The 23,308-nt window shown below is 40.9% G+C and overlaps 1 protein-coding gene across 3 annotated transcripts in view; it reads left to right on the plus strand.

Annotated features, from left to right (window-relative positions):
- The first annotated feature begins 4,246 nt into the window (after positions 1 to 4,246).
- Positions 4,247 to 23,308, plus strand: part of LOC121576364 (C-Jun-amino-terminal kinase-interacting protein 2-like) — a 35,762-nt gene continuing 16,700 nt past the window's right edge. For all 3 annotated transcript variants that reach the window (XM_041889446.1, XM_041889447.1, XM_041889448.1), the window contains exons 1-2: positions 4,247 to 4,725; positions 21,255 to 21,360. In XM_041889446.1, coding sequence (XP_041745380.1) covers positions 4,661 to 4,725; positions 21,255 to 21,360 — 171 coding nt within the window. In that variant the 5' untranslated portion in view covers positions 4,247 to 4,660. The remainder of the gene's footprint in view (positions 4,726 to 21,254; positions 21,361 to 23,308) is intronic.

Below are 23,308 nucleotides of genomic sequence, written 5' to 3' on the forward strand. Positions count from 1 at the left end.
ATGACAGCCCGATTGGAGTTAGCTAAAAGGCACCTAAAGGACTCTCAGACCATGAGAAACAAGATTCTCTGGTCTGATGAAACCAAGATTGAACTCTTTGGCCTGAATGCCAAGCGTCACGTTTGCAGGAAACCTGGCACCATTCCTACGGTGAAGCATGGTGGTGGCAGCATCATGCTGTGGAGATGTTTTTCAGTGGCAGGGACTGGGAGACTAATCAGGATCGAAGGAAAGATGAACGGAGCAAAGTACAGAGAGATCCTTGATGAAAACCTGCTCCAGAGTGCTCAGGACCTCAGACTAAGGCAAAGGTTCACCTTCCAACAGGACAACGACCCTTAGCACACAGCCAATGCAGTAGTGGATTCTGAATGTCCTTGAGTGGCCCAGCCAGAGCCCGGACTTGAACCTGATCGAACATCTCTGGAGAGACCTGATAATAGCTGTGCAGTGACGCTCCCCATCCAATATGACAGAGCTTGAGAGGATCTGCAGAGAGGAATGGGAGAAACTCCCCAAATACAGGTGTGCCAAGCTTGTAGCGTCATACCCAAGAAGATCGAGGCTGTAATCGCTGCCAAAGGTCCTTCAACAAAGTACTGAGTAAAGGGTCTGAATACTTATGTAAATGTATTATTTCAGTTTTTTTATTCTTTTATAAATTAGCAAAAATTCTAAAAACCTGTTTTTGCTTTGTCATTATGGGGTATTGTGTGTAGATTGATGAGGGAAAAACATTTTTAATGTGGAAAATGTCAAGGGGTCTGAATACTTTCCGATTGCACTGAATATATATATTTATTTTTCTCCAGGATTTTGGAAATTCTCCCGTGACCCCATTTTCTGTGACCCCATTTTCACGACCCCTAGTTTGTGAACCGCTGGACTAAATTATCACCCATAATATTTGTTTGCGATAAAAATGCTCAATTTGAGAAAAAGTACTTTCTCTCATGGATAACTGCCATGAAGTTTGAAAAGACAGGCTGTGTGGGCAGGGAGCTTATATTCATGACTCACCTTGACTGACAGCTCTTTGAAACATCTATGTCAAGCAACTTGGATGCAGTGAGGAGTGTTGCAGTAAAATCATCTCAAATTTGATGATACACAAAGCAACTCAAACAATGTTGAAATTGCATACATATTGTCAATTTTTATACATGTCTTTTGCGATGCGGTTCACAGCAGCACTGACAGATGTGTTGAGACAGCTGCGTCAGAGTTTTGAACGACCCTTCCCCCCCATTTTGTTCCACGCTGGCTGAAGGCCTAGCTAGCCAGTAACTAGCTAACACCAGACACAGATAAAAGGGGAAACATATAAGTATATTTGCCATTAATTAATAGGGTAAAGCTTTAATTATATTTGCTGACACCCTACAGTCACATTTTGGCACCAGTATAGTAGCTATCTAGCTATATAAACCATGCCCCTCTGCAAACACGCCTTGTCCGATGTTGGTTACAAGGCGTTACTTATTTAAATTAGGTACGAAAATATCATGTTGCCATTGGTGCATTAAAATGAGATTTAGGGTGATGTCAACCTATCCCCCAAATAATCCCGCCTCCTGAATCCAAGTGTTTGACACGGGGGAAGGGACCAGTATGATCAAACTTGATCAATGTAGAAACAACAGTCATTTTTCATACTTTGATCTGGTTCCATCCAAATATCATCCAATTTCATGGAAAACATGTTCATGACATATTGATATTCACTCATGATCTCACTTGGTGAAGTCCATATAACTGAAAATGGATGAATGCAACAACCATGTCTCTGTCACTAACAAATACAGTCACAGGTGGTAACTCTACAATTCACTCGAAAGGCAACGCACTCTGGGAAATAAGTCTTGACACCAAGCAGTGTGTTAATTTAACATTGTTCCAGTGTCTATACGGGTCCACACTTTCAGTGTTGATTTAACACTCTCAGTGTTGATTTAACACCAGAATTTGCTGTGTGGTAATATTTCATTCAGTACCCGGGGTAAGTTGTGCCAAGAGGCCACTTTTTTTTGGACAAGCTTTCTTTTCAAAACTGTAATGTTTACATAAATTCAGATTATTTCCAGGGATACACAACATCCTGAAATATATGTGGATTTGTTAGAAATAATAGTATATTTCCCTTGACAGAGTGATGCTGAATGTGGGCAGATGGACATAAAAAAAAAATCTGTACTGAAATAAAAGCCCCACTCGTGGTCTTCTTAAATTAAACTTGTTTTGACAGTATGGAGCACAATACCTCGGAGAAGTTTAGATGGGAGGATCTCCCTCAAACTTGTATTCCATAGGCTGGGGTCCGCACTATGCAGCTGTTCCAATGGCTGTCCACTGGTAGCACATTTCTTTTTGATAGGCAGGTTAAACTTAAATTCAACCATTATTGGGTTAAAATACACATATACATTTGTGAACAGCCATCCACAATCCATACGACGCAAATAGCTAAATGAGAGAGCAGTGATTCATATCAATGCGCTATGTAGATCAGTGGCGTGTATTCATTGATGCCAAGGGAAGCCAGGCTTCCCCAAATAAATGATAAAATAATTTATATTTCGTCTATCTCTGTGTTTTCATAATTTTCTGTCAATTCGCAAGTGGCTGAATCTCACTGGATAAATCATCCGAGCGAGCGAAACAGCGTCACTCGGTCTCAGTAGGCTATGTGTAGCCCATTTATCTGATGCACAAGCAGACCAGAAGCTGTTAACATGTTGCCGCCATAGCATTTGATTGAGTGATGCCAGCAAGCATTTGACCTCCCTTGATAAAAACATTATAAAATAATTAACCAATCAGCTTTGAGCTGAGCTCAACTGTGGGTTGTCCTGGTGCAGCAAAACGACCCCCAAGGGAGGCCAGTTTGGATTTGGCTTCAGACCAATCAAATCACTTCCTTTGCAAAACGTCAGAAAAACGTGTCTGTTTCGGGTCTGCTTGTGTTAATGTCCTGCTTGCTAAATCGGTCCTTTCCTGAACCATGGATGGAGATGGGGATTTGGACTTGTGGTTTTGAATTATTTCTCTGGACTATAAATGAATGTGTTGTGCCACTGGCATGAGACGATTGAACTTCAATATGTAGCCTAGTAGGCTCACATTACCTAGTTAGTTAGCTAACTTAGCTGGTTCATTGCTGCCCATGTGAGGAAGTCGGGCTAGCAAGCATTTTAGCTAGGTAGCCTATGACAACAAAAACTAAAAGTGTACTGTATGACAGAGCCATAGACCGTTTTCCAACATGAAAGCAAGGAGGATGGCATTGGCATTCAATTAGTCTACAAGTACCATGTCTACAAGTAGGTTGAGTCAACATTTGTTGTTTTACTTATGCACACACGCTTTCCGTTTTTGTGATGAAACAAATGTATGTGTAGTTTAATTTATTCCGCCACTGTGTGACTGTCTTTTTGTTGTCACTGCCTTATTGTATATCACAGTGGCATATGAACAAATGGGTTATAAAGCAAACAACGCAATTATCACAACATACACTACCAGTCAAAAGTTTGGACACACCTACTCATTCAAGGGTTTTTCTTTATTTGTACTATTTTTTACATTGTAGAATAATAGTGAAGGCATCAAAACTATGAAATAACACATACAGAATCATGTATTAACCAAAAATGTGTTAAACAAATCAAAATATATTTCATATTTGAGATTCTTCAAATAGCCACCCTTTGCCTTGATGACAGCTTTGCAAACATCCTTTCTGAATTTAAACGTATACCTTGAAGTAATCATCTAGTTTTTCAAAAGTATCTATAATTTGATTACAATATTTTTTTTCTGGTAATTTAACGGATCACAGTTTGGCCTACAGTTTGTTTTAACCAGTTACATGTAATCTGTTACTCCCCAACCCTGGTAGCTAGGTAACTAACAATATATAGTTTTTTTTTTACATTTTCACAAATATATTTACTTACTTGAATATGTTCTCTCACTTCCTCCGTTTTTGGGGTCCTTAGAAAAATGAAATAATGGACAATCTTTCTGGTGTTTTCGGTGGTAGCAAAGCAGCCTGCCATGTGGATGACTGGCAACAGGGCAACAAAGTGTGTTTGTCACCAGAGCGGTTTAGAACGCGTTGTGAAGTTAACTTTACATAAAGAGGGCGTTCCTGCAATGCAGAAACGCCCAGAATTACGGGCCGCATTCACACACTGTTGATCACTGACGCTACGTCTGCTGTCTCTACCCCTTAAAGCCTTCCCTTTCTGCACCGCTGGCCCACCGCCGCTTTGTGTCACAGGCAACATCACAGCGGCAGACATTTGGCAAGGCAGGCTGCGGACTGTCTGCGGGTCGTGTATGTGTGTGACTGGCTGGCTGGGCTGGCCGCATCGGGAGCAGATAGGATTTTTTTTTCTGTGATTACCGCAGTATAATGTTTTTTCTCTGTTCTATGCCATTTCCGGGCCTTAGAGTGGATAGCAGCTCAAATCAGATTTGATGGTGATGCTGAGTTAGTGTATCTGATTTGGCTAGGTCGAGGCCAGGGGCTTCTTTAACAGCGTGGCAGTAGGATACAGGGAGGGAGAGCGAGAGAAACCGCGTTGTTCGTGGTTGTGAATGGACTGCGCTCCCTCAGTAATTATCTGCAGTCACTTCGAGTCGTTTCTGCAGGAAGATGGCGGACAGGGCTGAGATGTTCGCACTCTCCACCTTCCACTCCCTCTCTCCTCCAGGCTGCAGGTAAGACAACAAACCCGCAGACGGAGCAATGAAGGACGGCCGCGCAGAGCGGGTAGGCTATCCTCGAGCGCTCAATAACGAAGGGATGAGGTGATACAGGCGGATGTGAGAGGATGGGGTGAACCGTTTGTCAGTTTTGTTGATATTACCGCATTGTATTATTATCACCCAAAAACGAAAAACAGAGCCATATAGGCGTATTGGATGCTGCTCTACGTCGTTATATAGGTCTACCACTACGTGCAGCGCGTAACTGATGCTGTGTTGTTTGCTTATGTTTTTGGCTCTCGCTTGATGTGAGTTCGTTTAAAAAATACCCTTGAGCTACTCACAGAACAGCGTTTCAGAGCAAAGGGGAGAGAGGATGAATGGTCACAGGGAGGACAAGCTATAGATTTTTGGCTGTCACGTCGGTTGCCTGCCTGGCGCATTCTCTAGCTCAGATTCAATTACCTCAGAGGGGGAGGGAGTGAGGCCCACGCCCTGTTGAGACAAACACAGCACGAAATGGGTCCTGTGAGTTCAGCTACTGTATGCTATAGATGACACTTTTTATTTAACATCAATTGCCACAAAACGTGTATCCTCCTATTGTTCATTGGATTGGATAGTTCAGTGCTCGTGGTTTGGTGTAAATATAAGCTTAGTTTAATTGAGTATAGGTCTACAAGTGCATTCTCTAACTAACAGTTGTCGCTAGATTTGATTAATTATTAAGGTTTAAGGCAGCAGCCTTCACCTCTATAATCCACTGCTAGGCTGTTGCCATATGTCAAAACACAGTTTATTTATCAAATAGATACATTTTTCTCTTCAAAAATAAAAAATAAAAATTCCAATATGGCTGTAGATGATAATATTATGTTTCAAAGCCAATGAAGGAGGATATTTAGTTATGGATATGGCTCTAATATTAGACACGTAGGTATTATTTTCATGGATTCAGTTTGAGCATAAATTCTGCTGAAACATATGGTTCTTCTATAACATCCATAAACCCTTACTGTAGTACTTTTATTGATGTTGCTCATGGAGGGATGGAGGGAGGGAGGGAGGGAGGAGAGAGGGGGGGAGGGAGGAGAGGGAGGGGGGGGGGGGAGAGATCTGTCAAATTGGTTGTTGATAAGTCAACTGTAACTCGGCCACTCAACATTCACTGATTTGGCCTTGTGTTTTAGGTTATTACAGCACACTGAACCAGGTTTTCCTCTAAGATTGTGCTTAGCTCCATTCTGTTCTTTTTTTTATCCTAAATAAACTCCCCAGTCCTTTACGATTACAAGCACACCCATAACATGATGCAGCCACCACTATGCTTGAAAATATGGAGAGTGGTACTCAGTTATGTGTTGTATTGGATTTGCCACAAACATAATATTTTGTATTCAGGACAAAAATTGCTTTGCCACATTTTATTTGCAGTATTACTTTAGTGCATATTCTGTACATGCTTTAAAAAATAAAACAAATTCTCCCTTTTATTAACCCAACCCATTTTGTTTTACAGATTTTCTGCTACATATACATACATTTTACATACACATTTTACATACATGGTACTTTTATATGAAGCAGTCACATAACAATAATACATTACCGAACATAAGCTCTTTAATCCCACCCCTCAGCCACTTTCAGCCCATCCCACCTATCACCATAGACCACCCTCGTTTATTTATTTTTTGTATCCATTCCTGAACCTGTGACCAGAAACAAGCTACATATGGACAATACCAGAATAAATTATCTAGTGATTCTGTCTCTTCGCAGGAAAATCTATAGAGCTGAGATTGTTGTATGCCCCATATATATATATAGCATTCTGTTGGTGGCAAGAGTTTTGTATAATCATTTAAATTGGAAAACTTGAAGTATTGAATCAAGTGTTGTTTTTTGTATCAGTTCATAAACCATGTGCCATGGAATCCATACATAGAAAATCTCTTCCCATTTATTTTGCAACCTGTATGGCGCAACTGTCAATATTTTTGTCCTCAAATGAAACTGCTATATTTTTCTATTTATGCCAATTCCTTTCAGCCAATTTGTATCTTTAATATATGTCAGGCAAACAAGTTCCATACCTTCTCCCTTTTCCACTTGCCACCTCAATTTTTGTGGTAATGCTGCAATCAGTTGGTTGTAAGTTTGGATTGAGCAGACATTCTCATATATTTTTGATAGCTGCATATGTGACATAACTCCCCCGTTTCTATTCATAATATCATTAATAAACATTTTTTCCGTAAATAATGTTTTTTTTATTCATCAGTATATTTGAGTTTAACCATAACATTTGTTGTAATATTTGTTCTATCTTAAAAAACATAAAACTGAAAATTGTAACCAGCTTTGTATGGCTTGTTTAAGAAAGGGTGATACTTTAAGCAAAAAGGGCATTTTTGAACAATGGATGAGCCTTTCTTAATAATCTACTGGAGAACCATTTTGGGTTTAAGTATAACTTATATATGAGTGAAGCTTTTAGTGAGAGGTTTAAAGCTTTAATATTTAATACTTTTAGCCCCCCAAACTCATATTCATTATATAAATAGGCACGTTTTTAATTTTGTCTGTCTTAGCATTCCAAATAAAATGACAATTTTTTTGCTCGTATGATTTTTTTAAAACGAGTCGTCTGGAGTAGGCAGTGCCATTAGTAAGTAAGTAAACTGTGATAGGACCAAAGAGTTAATCAATGTGATTTTTTCCATAAATAGACAAATATTTACTTCTCCATGGTTGCAGAATCTTATCTAATTTTGAAAACTTTCTATTGAAGTTGATTGTGGTAAGTTCATTTTAAATTTTTTGAGATGTAAATACACAGTATGTCTACTTCACCATCCGCCCATTTTATTGGTAAACTACAAGGTAGTGTAAACACTGTATTTTAACGATCCAATACGTAATATAGTACACTTGTCATGATTAGGTTTTAGTCCAGAGGCCAAAAAGTGATCAACATCTTCAATGAGACTGTGCAGGGATCCAGATTGCGGACTACCTTCTTTTTACAATTAGGTTAGTATTGTGGAGTAACTACAATGTTGATGATCCATCCTCAGTTTTCTCTTATTACAGCCATTAAACTCTGTAACTGTTTTAAAGTCACCATTTGCCTCATGGTAAAATCCCTGAGTGGTTTCCTTCCTCTCCGGCAACTGAGTTAGGAAAGACATCTGTATCTTTGTAGTGACTGATTGTATTGAGACACCATCCAAAGTGTAATTAATAACTTCACCATGCTCAAAAGGATATTCTAAGTCAGCATTTCTTATTTTACCCCATCTACCAATATGTGCGTTTCTTTGCAAGGCATTTGAAAACCTCCCTGGTCTTTGTGGTTGAATCTGTGTTTGATATTCACTGCTCGACTGAGGGACCTTACAGATGTGTGGGGTACAGAGATGAGGTAGTCATTCAAAAATCATTTTAAACACTATTATTGCACACAGAGTGAGTCCATGCAACTGATTATGTGACTTGTTAAGCAATTTGTTACTCCTGAACTTATTTAGGCTTCCCATAACAAAAGGGTTGAATACATATTGACTCAAGACATTTCAGCTTTTCATTTTTTATTAATTTGTGATAATTTAGAAAAACATAATTCCACTTTGACATTATGGGGTATTGCGTGTAGGTCAGTGACAAAAAAACTCAATTTAATCTCAATGTAACACAAGAAAAAGTCAAGGGGTGTGAATCCTTTCTGAATGTACTTACCCACTCAAAGTCAGCCAAACATTAGTTGAATTTCTAATGTGTTATCACTATGCTTTCAACCATCTAAAAGCACAACCAAATTCCAATGAAAAAGATGCATGATTTTTGTTTTAGTTTTCACCAAAATGTATATCACTGCGCTTTCAACCATGTAAAAGCATAGCAAGGTTCAAATGAAAATACAATGTCAGATATTTTGTTTATTCATACAACAGATTAATGTCTAATCGCTGTGCTTCATCTAATAGCAGAACCAAATGACCTGGATTGCAGTTGAGATTATATTAAAAGTACATGGTGCAAGTGATCAATTCCGTTTGAGGTTCTGAACAGATTATTACAGCAATTGCGAAACTCTCCACAGACCTGCGATGACCTATGAATGCTGCCTTGAACATGCACCCTTTATATCAAGTTTATTAGTCGTATGTACGGGATACTCGTGGTATACATCATTCAACGAAATGCTTACTTGCAGGTTCCTTCTCGACAATGTAACAACAATAATAAAATATAAGAATACAAACAAAGTAAATGGCTCAGTAGAATAAACATTTTAGCATAAGTATAATACAGGAAGGCACCATTTATATAGTCCAATATTTACTTGTGTATTGAGGAAGGAGGGATGGGGGCAGTGTATAAACTGGGCTGTATAATTAGTCTGGTAGCAGCAGTTGTGCGTGTGTGTAGCATAAATGTGTGGGTGTGTGCATGTGTGCTAAGGTGCAGAGAATCAGAGCAGGTGGTCAGTCCAGTTCGTGTTCAGCAGTCTGATGGCTTGTAGATAGAAACTGTCTCTGAGCCTGTTGGTATCAGCTTGTTGGTATCAGCATTTCTTCCTATATGATTACATAAGAAGAAAAGTATACAGTAACCTCAAAATGTGGCCATGGATGTGTTGCTCATTTTAAATTGAATGTTACATTAGTTTGTAAGATAGCCTTAACTTTAGGCTATTTACTGTATTACCAAAGTAATATTGAATTTTGTTTGGTTGACAACGCAACCGAATATCAACATTTTTAAGTAGATGTAGCTACTACTTGGATAGTTCCATCTGAGCCACTGGCTTAATCCCATTCTTTAACTTGAATTTTTGGTCAAGTTGGAGACGTGAATCCAACATATCATTTGTTAACTTGTCGACAAGTTAATAGGCTATTTATTATTTTGTACTCCCTGACGAAGGCCATGCAGCCTAAACGCGTCCGAGTTTTAAAACTTTGTTTCCATTGAACATGCCATACAAATAAAGGCATTTCAGTTAATTATATGAAGAGAGCCTTGGTCCTCCTTTCTTTATGATGACCAATTTATCCCTTTTACCAAGGAGCACCTTCTGTCTACCAAAACCTACTATTGTGTACATTAGCAGCGCTTCCCTCCCTTCTTTTTTTCTACAGGCAATTTATTGTATTTCAAAAGTGATATTGATTTGTGTTTCAACGCAACCAAATATCAACATTTGAAGGAGATTTATCTTCTACTTGGATAGTTCCATCTGTGCCACTGACTGGCTTTAATTCCAGTCTGTCTACAAATTAATAATTTATATGTTGGATTCATCATATGTTGGTCTCTATCTCAACCAAAAATCTAAGTTAAAGAATAGGACTAAATAAAATCAAACTTTAAAAGCACTTTAAATAAAGTTTGATTTGATTTAGACTTATTCCTTAACTTCGATTTTTGATTGAGATGGAGATTTGAATCCAACATATCAATTATTAATTTGTAGACAAAGTGGAATTAAAGTCAGTGGTACAAATGGAACAATCTAAGCAGAATATACATATCCTTCAAATGTTGATATTTGGTTGCATTGACAACCAAACACAATTCAATATCATTACATTTTAAATCAACCAGAGCTTAAAACCCTAGGCCTATTGTATTGTCTATTTTTAGTTTAATTGAAACAATAGCTGTTGATGACTTTGCAAATGCTATAAAGCATCATTGATCATATATGAGTGATAAAGTATGGTCACATTTAATTTGCTCTGTTAAACCTACCCTTTGGAATGACTTCAATAGCAACAGTGAGTCTATTTAGTTTTTAAGTGGAGAGCTCTCAACAATCATTCCCACGATGGCACATTGGTAATAGTCTGTCAAATGTCATAGCTAAACTGGACTGGGATTGGTTAGAACCCTGGATGGGAGGCCAAAGGGTAGCTGTAAATCCATTCTCCAGTAGGAGGTGCTGCTCAGCCTATTGCTTTTTTTCTTCTGATTGTGGATATAACGTTGAAGATCTGACGTTGTTTTATACATACAAATTCAACATATTTTACGCAAGGTTAGTCTATGTTGAAATGTGGTTACCATGATGACAAAATCCTGTGGTTGAAATTTCACCCTTAAAACAACAGTTGATGATTTTTGTTGATTACAATTTTCAAATCCAATGTATTTTCTAAAGATTCCACGTCACATAACGTTGACAAATTACGCTGAAACAACATTGATTCAACCAGTTTGTGTCCAGTGGGATGTGTCATATTAGTCATCTACATCACCAGGAATCTCTTACAGAAAGAAAAACTGGGAGTGGAGCTGAAAGGAGCCCCCCCCCCCTTTGATGATTAGAATTTAGAAGAATACACAGGACTAATTCTATCATTCATTCATTCCATTCTAAGGCTGCTCCTCCTGAGTGGAGTTCTGGAATTATAAGTGGAGTTGGACTCCTCTCAGAGACTTGACAGTGCTAGATTCACCTCCCAGAATTGAGAGCTAGCTACACTCTTAGAAAAAAGGGTTACAAAAGGGTTCTTCAGTTGTCCCCATAGGAGAACCCTTTTTGGTAAAGCGTCCTCCATTCGCAATTTAAGTGCATACATTACTTTTTTCCCCCTGCCCCTGTTCCAACTGGAGCATGCTAATGGCCCATTCTAAATCAAAACTAATTTCTCACACATTTTTAGTATATGTAAAGACAAGATTCAATTGAGATTAGTCTGATGGGTGACAATATTATTACTTGTGAATGATGCCCAGAGTGTGTAGTCTAAGGCAAGAAACTGTGCATGCCTTTTATTTGGCGACTTTTTCAAATCATAGTCACACACATCATGTAGCCTAGCCCATAGGCCTATATGTTTTAATAAGGTTTGTATCACAACTCTAAACGTAGCCTATAGGCCTAGGACCCATGGAACACAGTTGGAGAGAACCTAGCCAACAGAGCCTAGTAAAACATTTGTTCTTGGAAGACCAGTAATTGCGCAATCGCGTGTGAAAATGGTTTTGACTGGCCACTATTTAAAAGAGGATCCCAGCTTTCTCGTGCTGCTGTATTTATATACCTGGCATACATAGGCGGCGCGTGAGTTTCATGTTTGGGGTAGCTAATTTTCACTATAAACATGCACCTTTTATAATAAAGCATTCCATGCATCATCGCATTTGCAGACTTATGTAAGAGCCTACTATTTGTAATGTGAGGAGTAGATTGGATAGTCATAATTTAGGCTAATAATTTAACTCAATCACTGTTTGCAAAAAAGACAATTCAATGCATGGCTGAGCGCGTATAGCGTAGAGTAGGGCTATAGAGTATATCAGATACGTTTGCTTTCTTTGCATGGGAAAAATGTGGCCTTTTATAAACACATTTCATGCAATTCTACTACACTTTATGACTGGAGACATGAGCAGAATCTTTTTTAATACATCATATTACAGGGTAGCCTACTCTGCTGACACTGACAAACAGATCAATAAAAACAACATTGTCCATATAATATGCTTATGAGAAGGGGAGACACAAATAGAATATGACGTCCATCTAAACTGGAGGAGGAAATGATTGTCCAAAAACAAACTTTTTAAGTAGCACTCACCCAACAATGATAAATAGTGAATATGCGATGCGCAGTGCGCACTCACCGGGGATATTGCAGATGCTCTCTGCTGGTGCCAATAAGATAGCCTATACTATTGATTGCTCAGTTAAATTGAGAATTTTGATAATTAAAATACAGATTAGTCTTTTCATTGTCTTCTCTTTACAGCAATAACCATTTGCTTCCAAACTATGTTTTCCCGCGATTTTATTTTGAGATATTGTGATATCAGAGGTGGTCTGAGTTCGGTTCGCTTGAATTCCGCGGTCCGGTTCCCTTTTTTTAGGACAATGTGAACGCAAAGCTCCCCAGGTTTGCTTGTCATTATTCCCGCACCACACACTAAACTACTGCAACATCGTTTCTCATGCAATAAACCCCCACACTGGCGCCACAAAAGAGAGAATATGATGATGTGCAGGTTCGCGGAAAAACATGTGTGCTGTTTTTGGATATTGATTAGCGATTGTCGTTGCCGCACAGAAATGCCAAAATGTGCGGCGATTTTAGTTCAGATTATTTGTTTGCAATATGTGATCTATAGGCTAAGAGAGTTTCATAAGCTATTTATTGATTGTGGGGTTTGAATAGTGTGAGAAGACAACATATTTTGTGAGAATCACAACATTGGGTACACAATCTAAACCAGCTTCACCTGGAATGCTTTTCTAACAGTCTTGAAGGAGTTCCCACATCTGCTGAGCACTTGTTGGCTGCTTTTCCTTCACTCTGCCGTCCGACTCATCCCAAACCATCTCAATTGGGTTGAGGTCGGGGGATTGTGGAGGCCAGGTCATCTGATGCAGCACTCCATCACTCTCCTTCTTGGTCAAATAGCCCTTACACAGCCTGGAGGTGTGTTGGGTCATTGTCCTGTTGAAAAACAAATGATAGTCCCACTAAGCCCAAACCAGATGGGATGGCGTATCGCTGAAGAATGCTGTGGTAGCCATGCTGGTTAAGTGTGCCTTGAATTCTAAATAAATAACAGACAGTGTCACCAGCAAAGCACCCCCACACCATAACACCACCTCCTCTAGCTTTACGGTGGGAACTACACATGCAGAGATGATCCGTTCACCCAAACCGCGTCTCACAAAGACATGGCGGTTGGAACCAAAATTCTCCAATTTGGACTCCAGACCAAAGGACAAATATCCATCAGTCTAATGTCCATTGCTCATGTTTCTTGGCCCAAGCAGGTCTCTTCTTCTTATTGGTGTCCTTTAGTAGTGGTTTCTTTGCAGCAATTCGACCATGAAGGCCTGATTTCACACAGTCCCCTCAGAACAGTTGATGTTGAGATGTGTCTGTGACTTAAACTCTGTGAATCATTTATTTGGGCTGCAATCTGAGGTGCAGTTAACTCTAATGAAGTTATCCTCTGCAGCAGACGTAACTCTGGGTCTTCCATTCCATCCATGAGAGCCAGTTTCATCATAGCGCTTGATGGTTTTTGCGACTGCACTTGAAACTTTCAAAGTTCTTGAAATAATCCGTATTGACTGACCTTCATGTCTTAAAGTAATGATGGACTGTCGTTTCTCTTTGCTTATTTGAGCTGTTCTTGCCATAATATGGAGTTGGTCTTTTACCAAATAGGTCTATCTTCTGTATACCTTCCCTACCTTGTCACAACACAACTGATTGGCTCAAACGCATTGAGGTAAGAAATTCCACAAATTAACTTTTAAGAAGGCACACCTGTTATTTGAAATGCATTCCAGGTGGCTACCTCATGAAGCTGGTTGAGATAATGCCAAGAGTGTGCAAAGCTGTCATCAAGAAAAAGGGTGGCTATTTGAAGATTCTCTAATATAAAATATATTTTGATTTGTTTTAACTCTTTTTTTGGTCACTACATGATTCCATATGTATTATTTCATAGTTTTGATGTCTTCACTATTATTCTACAACGTAAAAATAAAGAAAAACCCTTGAATGAGTAGGTGTCCAAACTTTTGACTGGCAGTGTATATAAAATATAAAATAAATGTTGTCTTATTTTTTATTGTTGACAGCCAGTAGACACCATGTTTATATTGGAGAAGGCGACACATAAGTAGCGACGCATTTAAGTTTTATTATGTTGTCAAATTAAAGTTGTTTTATGTTGGTGGTGAGCTAACTTTTCCAACAAAAATATAGGATAGACAATATATACAGTGGGGAGAACAAGTATTTGATACACTGCTGATTTTGCAGGTTTTCCTACTTACAAAGCATGTAGAGGTCTGTAATTTTTTAAAATCATAGGTACACATTTACATTTACGTCATTTAACACTTCATCTGTGAGAGACGGAATCTAAAACAAAAATCCAGAAAATCACATTGTATGATTTTTAAGTAATTAATTTGCATTTTGTTGCTTGACATAAGTATTTGATACATCAGAAAAGCAGAACTTAATATTTGGTACAGAAACCTTTGTTTGCAATTACAGAGATCATACGTTTCCTGTAGGTCTTGACCAGGTTTGCACACACTGCAGCAGGGATTTTGGCCCACTCCTCCATACAGACCTTCTCCAGATCCTTCAGGTTTCGGGGCTGTCGCTGGGCAATACAGACTTTCAGCTCCCTCCAAAGATTTTCTATTGGGTTCAGGTCTGGAGACTGGCTAGGCCACTCCAGGACCTTGAGATGCCTCTTACGGAGCCACTCCTTAGTTGCCCTGGCTGTGTGTTTCGGGTCATTGTCATGCTGGAAGACCCAGCCATGACCCATCTTCAATGCTCTTACTGAGGGAAGGAGATTGTTGGCCAAGATCTCGCGATACATGGCCCCATCCATCCTCCCCTCAATACGGTGCAGTCGTCCTGTCCCCTTTGCAGAAAATAATCCCCAAAGAATGATGTTTCCACCTCCATGCTTCACGGTTGGGATGGTGTTCTTGGGGTTGTACTCATCCTTCTTCTTCCTCCAAACACGGCGAGTGGAGTTTAGAACAAAAAGCTATATTTTTGTCTCATCAGACCACATGACCTTCTCCCATTCCTCCTCTGGATCATCCAGATGGTCATTGGCAAACTTCAGACGGGCCTGGACATGCGCTGGCTTGAGCAGGGGGACCTTGCGTGCGCTGCAGGATTTTAATCCATGACGGCGTAGTGTGTTACTAATGGATTAGTGTGTTCTTTGAGACTGTGGTCCCAGCTCTCTTCAGGTCATTGACCAGGTCCTGCCGTTTAGTTCTGGGCTGATCCCTCACCTTCCTCATGATCATTGATGCCCCACGAGGTGAGATCTTGCATGGAGCCCCAGACCGAGGGTGATTGACCGTCATCTTGAACTTCTTCCATTTTGTAATAATTGCACCAACAGTTGTTGCCTTCTCACCAAGCTGCTTGCCTATTGTCCTGTAGCCCATCCCAGCCTTGTGCAGGTCTACAATTGTATCCCTGATGTCCTTACACAGCTCTCTAGTCTTGGCCATTGTGGAGAGGTTGGAGTCTGTTTGATTGAGTGTGTGAACAGGTGTCTTTTATACAGGTAACAAGTTCAAACAGGTGCAGTTAATACAGGTAATGAGTGGAGAACAGGAGGGCTTCTTAAAGAAAAACTAACAGGTCTGTGAGAGCCAGAATTCTTACTGGTTGGTAGGTGATCAAATACTTATTTCCCTCATTAAAATGCAAATCAATTTATAACATTTTAGACATGCGTTTTTCTGGATTTTTTTGTTGTTATTCTGTCTCTCACTGTTCAAATAAACCTACCATTTATAATTATAGACTGATCATTTCTTTGTCAGTGGGCAAACGTACAAAATCAGCAGGGGATCAAATACTTTTTTCCCTCACTGTATGCTGGTGTGGTTGGCCCTGGGTTCCTCCTAATGCAAGACAATGCTAGACCTCATGTGGCTGGAGTGTGTCAGCAGTTTCTGCAAGAGGAAGGCATTGATGCTATGGACTGGCCCGCCCGTTCCCCAGACCTGAATCCAATTGAGCACATCTGGGACATCACTTCTCGCTCCATCCACCAACGCCACGTTGCACCACAGACTGTCCAGGAGTTGGCGGATGCTTTAGTCCAGGTCTGGGATGAGATCCCTCAAGAGACCATCCGCCACCTCATCAGGAGCATGCCCAGGCATTGTAGGGAGGTCATACAGGCACGTGGAGGCCACACACACTACTGAGCCTCATTTTGACTTGTTTTAAGGACATTACATCAAAATTTTGAGGGTGACTCCAAATCCAGACCTCCATGGGTTGATAAATTTGATTTCCATTGATAATTTTTGTGTTATTTTTTTTTTTGTCAGCACATTCAACTATGTAAAGAAAAAAGTATTTAATAAGATTATTTCATTCATTCAGATCTAGGATGTGTTATTTTAGTGTTCCTTAAATTTTTTTGAGCAGTGTATATATATACACACAAGTATGTGGACACCCATTCAAATTAGTGGATTCGGCTAATTCAACCACACCCCTTGCTGACAGGTGTATAAAATCGAGCACACAGCCATGCAATCGCCATAGACAAACATTGGCAGTAGAATGGCCTTAGTGAAGAGCTCAGTGACTTTCAATGTGGCACTGTCATAGGATTCCACCTTTCCAGCAAGTCAGTTTGTCAAATTTCTGCCCTGCTAGAGCTGCCCTGTTGAACTGTAAGTGCTGTTATTGTGAAGTGGAAACGTCTAGGAGCAACAACGGCTCACTCGCGAAGTGGTAGGCCACACAAGCTCACAGAATGGGACCGCCGACTGCTGAAGTAAAAATCGTCTGTCCTCGGTTGCAACACTCATTACAGAGTTCCAAACTGCCTCTGGAAACAACATCAGCACAATAACTATTCTTCGGGAGCTTCATGAAATGGGTTTCCATGGCCAAGCAGCCACACACAAGCCTAAGATCACCATGAGCAATGCCAAGTGTTGGCTGGAGGGGTGTAAAGTTCGCCGCCATTGGACTCTGGAGCAGTAGAAACACGTTCTCTGGAGTGATGAATCACACTTCACCATCTGGCAGTCCGACTGACAAATCTGGGTTTGGCTAATGCCAGGAGAACGCTACCTGCCCGAATGCATAGTGCTAACTGTAAAGTTTGGTGGAGGAGGAATAATGTTCTGGGGCTGTTTTTAATGGTTCCGGCTAGGCCCCTTAGTTCCAGTGAAGGGAAATCTTAATGCTACAGCATACATTGACATTCTAGACGATTCTGTGCTTCCAACTTTGTGGCTACAGTTTGGGGAAGGCCCTTTCTTGTTTCAGCATGACAATGCCCCCGTGCAGAAATCGAGGTCCATACAGAAATGGTTTGTCGAGATTGGTGTGGAAGAACTTGATTGGCCTGCACGGAGCCCTGACCTCAACCCCAGTAGTATGATTTTCAGAAAAACAAAGAAAGGCACGCAGCTACAGAGGGCGAACATACCCACTGGGCACACTGGTGGAATAGATGTTGAATTGACATCTCTGCCCAGTGAGTACGTACAAGGTAAGTGTTTCATATATATTTATATATTTTTTAGAAGTATTGACATTGGGCGAAACTATGTAGTCGGTTGCTTGCGGGGACGTAGACGGAGTAGTAATCTTTCAGGAATACATCTCCCATAATCCTCAGGGGCTGTCCGTTCTGGGATGTCAGGTAGGTGAGGGTGATCCCCACGGCTCCCCAGGGTAACACACATGGACAGACACACACAACCTCACCTGCAGAATGTATGCAGTTGGTGGCAGGGATAAGTCTGGTCACTGGTGTAGTTTGTAGGCTACACCAGTGACCAGACAAAGGTGATCAAGGAGTGGGGAGTGGCAGCGGAGCAGTCAGCACAGCAGCTACGTAGGCAACGGAGTGGGCATTCAGCTATGAAAAAAAAAAAAGTATTTGCCTTGGCAAATTGCGATACAGAAACTCTGAGAAAAGCCTTTAAACAGCTTGGAAAATTCCAGAAAATGATGTCATGGCTTTAGAAGCTTCTGATAGGCTAATTGACATAATTTGAGTCAATTGGAGGTGTACCTGTGGATGTATTTCAAGGCCTACCTTCGAACTCAGTGCCTCTTTGCTTGACATCATGGGAAAATCTGAAGAAATCAGCCGAAGAACACAAAAAAATTTTTTGACCTCCACAAGTCTGGTTCATCCTTGGGAGCAATTTCCAAAAGTCTGAAGGTACCACGTTCATCTGTACAAACAATAGTACGCAAGTATAAACACCATGGGACCACGCAGCCGTCATACCGCTCAGGAAGGAGACGCATTCTGTCTCCTAGAGATTAACGTACTTTGTTGCGAAAAGTGCAAATCAATCCCAGAACAACAGCAAATGACTTTGTGAAGATGCTGGAGGAAACAGGTATAAAAGTATCTATATATACAGTAAAACAAGTCCTATATCAACATAACCTGAAAGGCCGCTCAGCAAGGAAGAAGCCACTGCTCCAAAACCGCCATGTGCAATTGCACATGGGGACAAAGATCGTACTTTTTGGAGAAATGTCTTCTGGTCTGATGAAACAAACATTGTTTGGCCATAATGACCATGGTTATGACCATGGCCTTCAGGCTCTGATCAGTCCCTACACCCAAACGAGGGCACTGCGTTCATCCACCTCTGGCCTGCTGGCTCCCCTACCTCTGCGGAAGCATAGTTCCCGCTCAGCCCAGTCAAAACTGTTCGCTGCTCTGGCACCCCAATGGTGGAACAAGCTCCCTCACGACGCCAGGACAGCGGAGTCACTCACCACCTTCCGGAGACATTTGAAACCCCACCTCTTTAAGGAATACCTGGGATAGGATAAAGTAATCCTTCTACCCCCCCCCCAAAAAAAAATAATAATAATAATAAAACATTTAAAAAAAAAAAACACACATTGTAAAGTGGTTATCCCACTGGCTATAATGTGAATGCACCTATTTGTAAGTCGCTCTGGATAAGAGCGTCTGCTAAATGACGTAAATGTAAATGTAAATGTTATGTTTGGAGGAAAAAGGGAAATGCTTGCAAGCCGAAGAACACCATCCCAACCATGAAGCACAGGGGTGGCAGCATCATGCTGTGGGTGTGCTTTGCTGAAGGAGGGACTGGTGCACTTCACAAAATAGATGACATCATGAGGAAGGAACATTATGTGGATATATTGAAGCAACATCTCAAGACATCTGTCAGGAAGTTAAAGCTTGGTCGCAAATGGGTCTTCCAAATGGACAATGACCCCAAGCATACTTCCAAAGTTGTGGCAAAATGGCTTAAGGACAACAAAGTCAGGGTATTGGAGTGGCCATCAGAAAGCCCTGACCTCAATCCTATAGAAAATGTGTGGGCAGAACTGAAAAAGCGTGTGCCAGCAAGGAGGCCTACAAACCTGACTCAGTTACACCAGCTCTGTCAGGAGGAATGGGCCAAAATTCACCCAACTTATTGTGGGAAGCTTGTTGAAGGCTACACAAAACGTTTGACCCAAATTAAACAATTTAAGGCAATGCTACCAAATATTAATTGTGTCTCCTGAGTGGCGCAGTGGTCTAAGGCACTGCTGCGCAGTGCTAACTGTGCCACTAGAGATCCTGGTTCGAATCCAGGCTCTGTCGCAGCCGGCCGCGACCGGGAGACTCATGGGCGGCGCACAATTGGCCCAGCGTCGTCCAGGGTAGGGGAGGGAATGGCCGGCAGGGATGTAGCTCAGTTGATAGAGCATGGCGTTTGCAACGCCAGGGTTGTGGGTTCGATTCCCACGGGGGGCCAGTATAAAAAAAATATATATATTCACTAACTGTAAGTCGCTCTGGATAAGAGCGTCTGCTAAATGACTAAAATGTAAATGTAAATGTAAATGTAAATGTTTATGTAAACTTCTGACCCACTGGGAATGTGATGAAATAAATCATTCTCTCTACTATTATTCTGACATTTCACATTCTTAAAATAAAGTGGTGATCCTAACTGACCTAAGACAGGGAATTTTTACTAGGATTAAATGTCAAGAATTGCAAAAAAAAGTTTAAATATATTTGGCTAAGGTGTTTGTAAACTTCCGACTTCACGTGTAGATTGATACTGTAACTAAGGGATATATATTCTGTACTGTTGGTCACATGTACAAAAAGCTTGATTGCATTAAGTTGTCAGTATGATTGCAATGGAAGATATTTTCCATCCAATGACTTTGGTCATATTCATGATCATACCTTGATGAATCTTCCACGTACTCACACAACCTCAGTCAAACTGCTGTTCAGATCTTACCACAGACATTTGGTTTTGTAAGTATTACAATGATGCCAATTTTGTTACATTTGTGATATTTTGTTTATTATTCTTAAATTGTTGAAATCTACAGTACCAGTGTGCAAAGCTGTCATCAAGGCAAAGGGTGCTATTTGAAGAATCTCAAATATAAAATATATTTTGATTTGTTTATCACTTTTTTGGTTACTAAATGATTCCATGTGTTATTTCATAGTTTTGATATCTTCACTATTATTCTACAATGTAAAAAATAATGTCTGGAGTGTTTTGTCCTCACTAGAAAACCTGCATTGCAGCATTTCCCTCTGAGCCTTACAAAAAATGGTATCTTACTAAAGGAGTAGAGAACTGAGCCTCTCTTGGAACTAATGGACCACAGTTATACAGATGGTTTATAGAAAACAAGATGATGAGCTCATGCACTGTTGTCTGTAAACTGGGGACCTGAAAAAAAATAGAATAATTGCTTAACTCCTCTGTCTGCTTAGAGAGCAAAGCAAAAGATGGAGGATGTGTGAGTTCTTGTGTCTGGTGAGTGAGGCACAGACCCAAATAGAGAGTGACAGGCAATATCTCAGAGCAGTCTTCCCCAGGGTTGGAGCACTCTGTGTGGGCATCACTCAGAGAGATGCTCCTCTCTGAATGGTGGTGGTCAGGTACATGAGGACTGGGGGTGAAATAACACGTGTGTGTGTACTATGTGTAAGTATTAACATTCTACCTCCTGTTCTTCCAGGCCTGCCCATGACATCAGTCTGGAGGAGTTTGATGATGAGGATCTGTCTGAAATCACAGATGACTGTGGAATAGGACTCAACTACGACTCTGATCCATACGAGAAGGTGGAACACACATATGAATGAATGCAAGCATGCACACACTCACACACGCACACACACTGACAAACACACAGGCACATACACACACCAATGTAATGTAGTGAAACAGCAGGTCTGTAATTAATAACTTTTCTGGGGGCTATTCTGCTCTCATCATTAAATAGATTAGCTTGCAGAAGGCTGCAAACTAAAATCTCCTCATATAGTACAGATAGAAAACAAATGTCTTCCTACACATTTGAAGAAAAGTAACTTGGCTGTCAGTCTGTTTGGGTTTCTTTGTGTGGCTGTGTGTCTCTGCCAACACATGGTGCTCAGGGCTTTGATTGACAGTTGCTGTGGGTGACTGCTGCTCCAACTAGGTGGTTAACAGCAAGTATAGTGAGAGCGAGAAAGATTGAATATGAGAGAGAGAGAGTGATAGACTCCCCAGTATAGCCATTGGAGGTGATAACTGCCAATTTGTGTGCTACTCGGCTCATCTCTTATATAAGCGGCAGTGTAACTTGCTGTTAATACCTGTGTGACCAGAGCTCATTACATTAGTGACCTTATACTAAGCTCAGCCCTACTCTATCATTTCCATCCTATCAACATCAGTTCCAGCATCAGAGCAGAATATGAATGGTACTGTACTGTAATGTACAACTCAGATCCACTCTTAGTGACAGAGCTCTGGAGATAATCCACAGACCTGTACTACTGGAGAAGCACTGGGTCTGTTTCCTCTCTATCTCTCTGTTCTCCCTCTAATTATTTCTCCGACACCCCTTTCTCTCATTCTCTCTCTCTCCGTTCTCTCTCCCTCCCTCCCTCCCTCTCACTTTATTTCTGTCTCCCCCTCTCTCTCCTGAGGGATGTGAATGTTTTATGTGTGTGGCTTTGAGCCATGGCTGCAGAAGAGGGTGAATGACCCAGTGCAGTTTGCTGCTATGCAGAGACAACATCCATCCTCGCTCATCATTCCCTTCTACCTCTCTCTCTCTCTCTCCCCCCTGCCTGCTCATTCCTTCCCTCCCTGCTATGCAGAGCACTGTTCAGAGAGATCCTCCCGTCTCCCTACCTCCAAACCCCTCCTCTCTTCCTCATGCCCCTTCCTCTATTCCTCCTCTTCCCCTCTTTCCCGTCCCCACTGCGTATAGATGCAGAGAGGGAGAGAGGGGGATTGGTTTCTACTGTTAATCTTATGACACATATCCAAGCGGGATGTTTTTGCTTCTGCCTCATTAATCCCGCAACAAAAGAACAGAGGAATTGAGGTATTTTCTCAGTCACATGCAAAGTTCTTTCTACAAAGCAATTTGTCACAGAGTGTGTAGAGAAGACCCGGGCCTACGTCCTCAGAAAGCAAGTCGAGGGAAACACTTTTATCCTTGCAATCTGAGATGTCATATTTCAAACGCAGATCACACAACGGTACAAACAGACCCTGACTGCTCAGTTCACAGATGTGTGGGTGTATGCCAGAGACAGTGTCACTCTTTGTTATGTTACATCATCAAACCCACACCCACCATGTCGCCCAGCCCCACAGGAACTAATCCTGCTGACATCGGACCGACACTCTGGATTAAGAACAGAGCTGGAGAGTGTTGTGCGTGCATTTGTGCGTGTGTTTGTGCGCATGTGTGTTTTCTGTATTTGATTGGGTGATTGTCATTTGTCAGTTTTAAGCCATCATCAGCCGTTAAGCCTCTATCACGCAGTGAAATGGTTTCTGTTTGTATGCACACGTGCCTGTATTTGTATGTGTGTGATAAGGCACTAAAATCATTTTGTGGTGGTTGTCTTTTAGCACTTTGATCTTCAGGGCTGACAGCCAATCAGAACTGTGGGATTAACCCCTGCCCAATCCCCATCTTTGATTAATAACCATTTGTTGTTCACTTCCTAATCTGCATACCCCTTTCAAGATTAGGATTTGCTCTCTTTGATTTACACACACACACAC

The sequence above is a fragment of the Coregonus clupeaformis genome, chromosome 11 (assembly GCF_020615455.1).
Source record: "Coregonus clupeaformis isolate EN_2021a chromosome 11, ASM2061545v1, whole genome shotgun sequence".
Classification (NCBI taxonomy): Eukaryota; Metazoa; Chordata; class Actinopteri; order Salmoniformes; family Salmonidae; genus Coregonus; species Coregonus clupeaformis.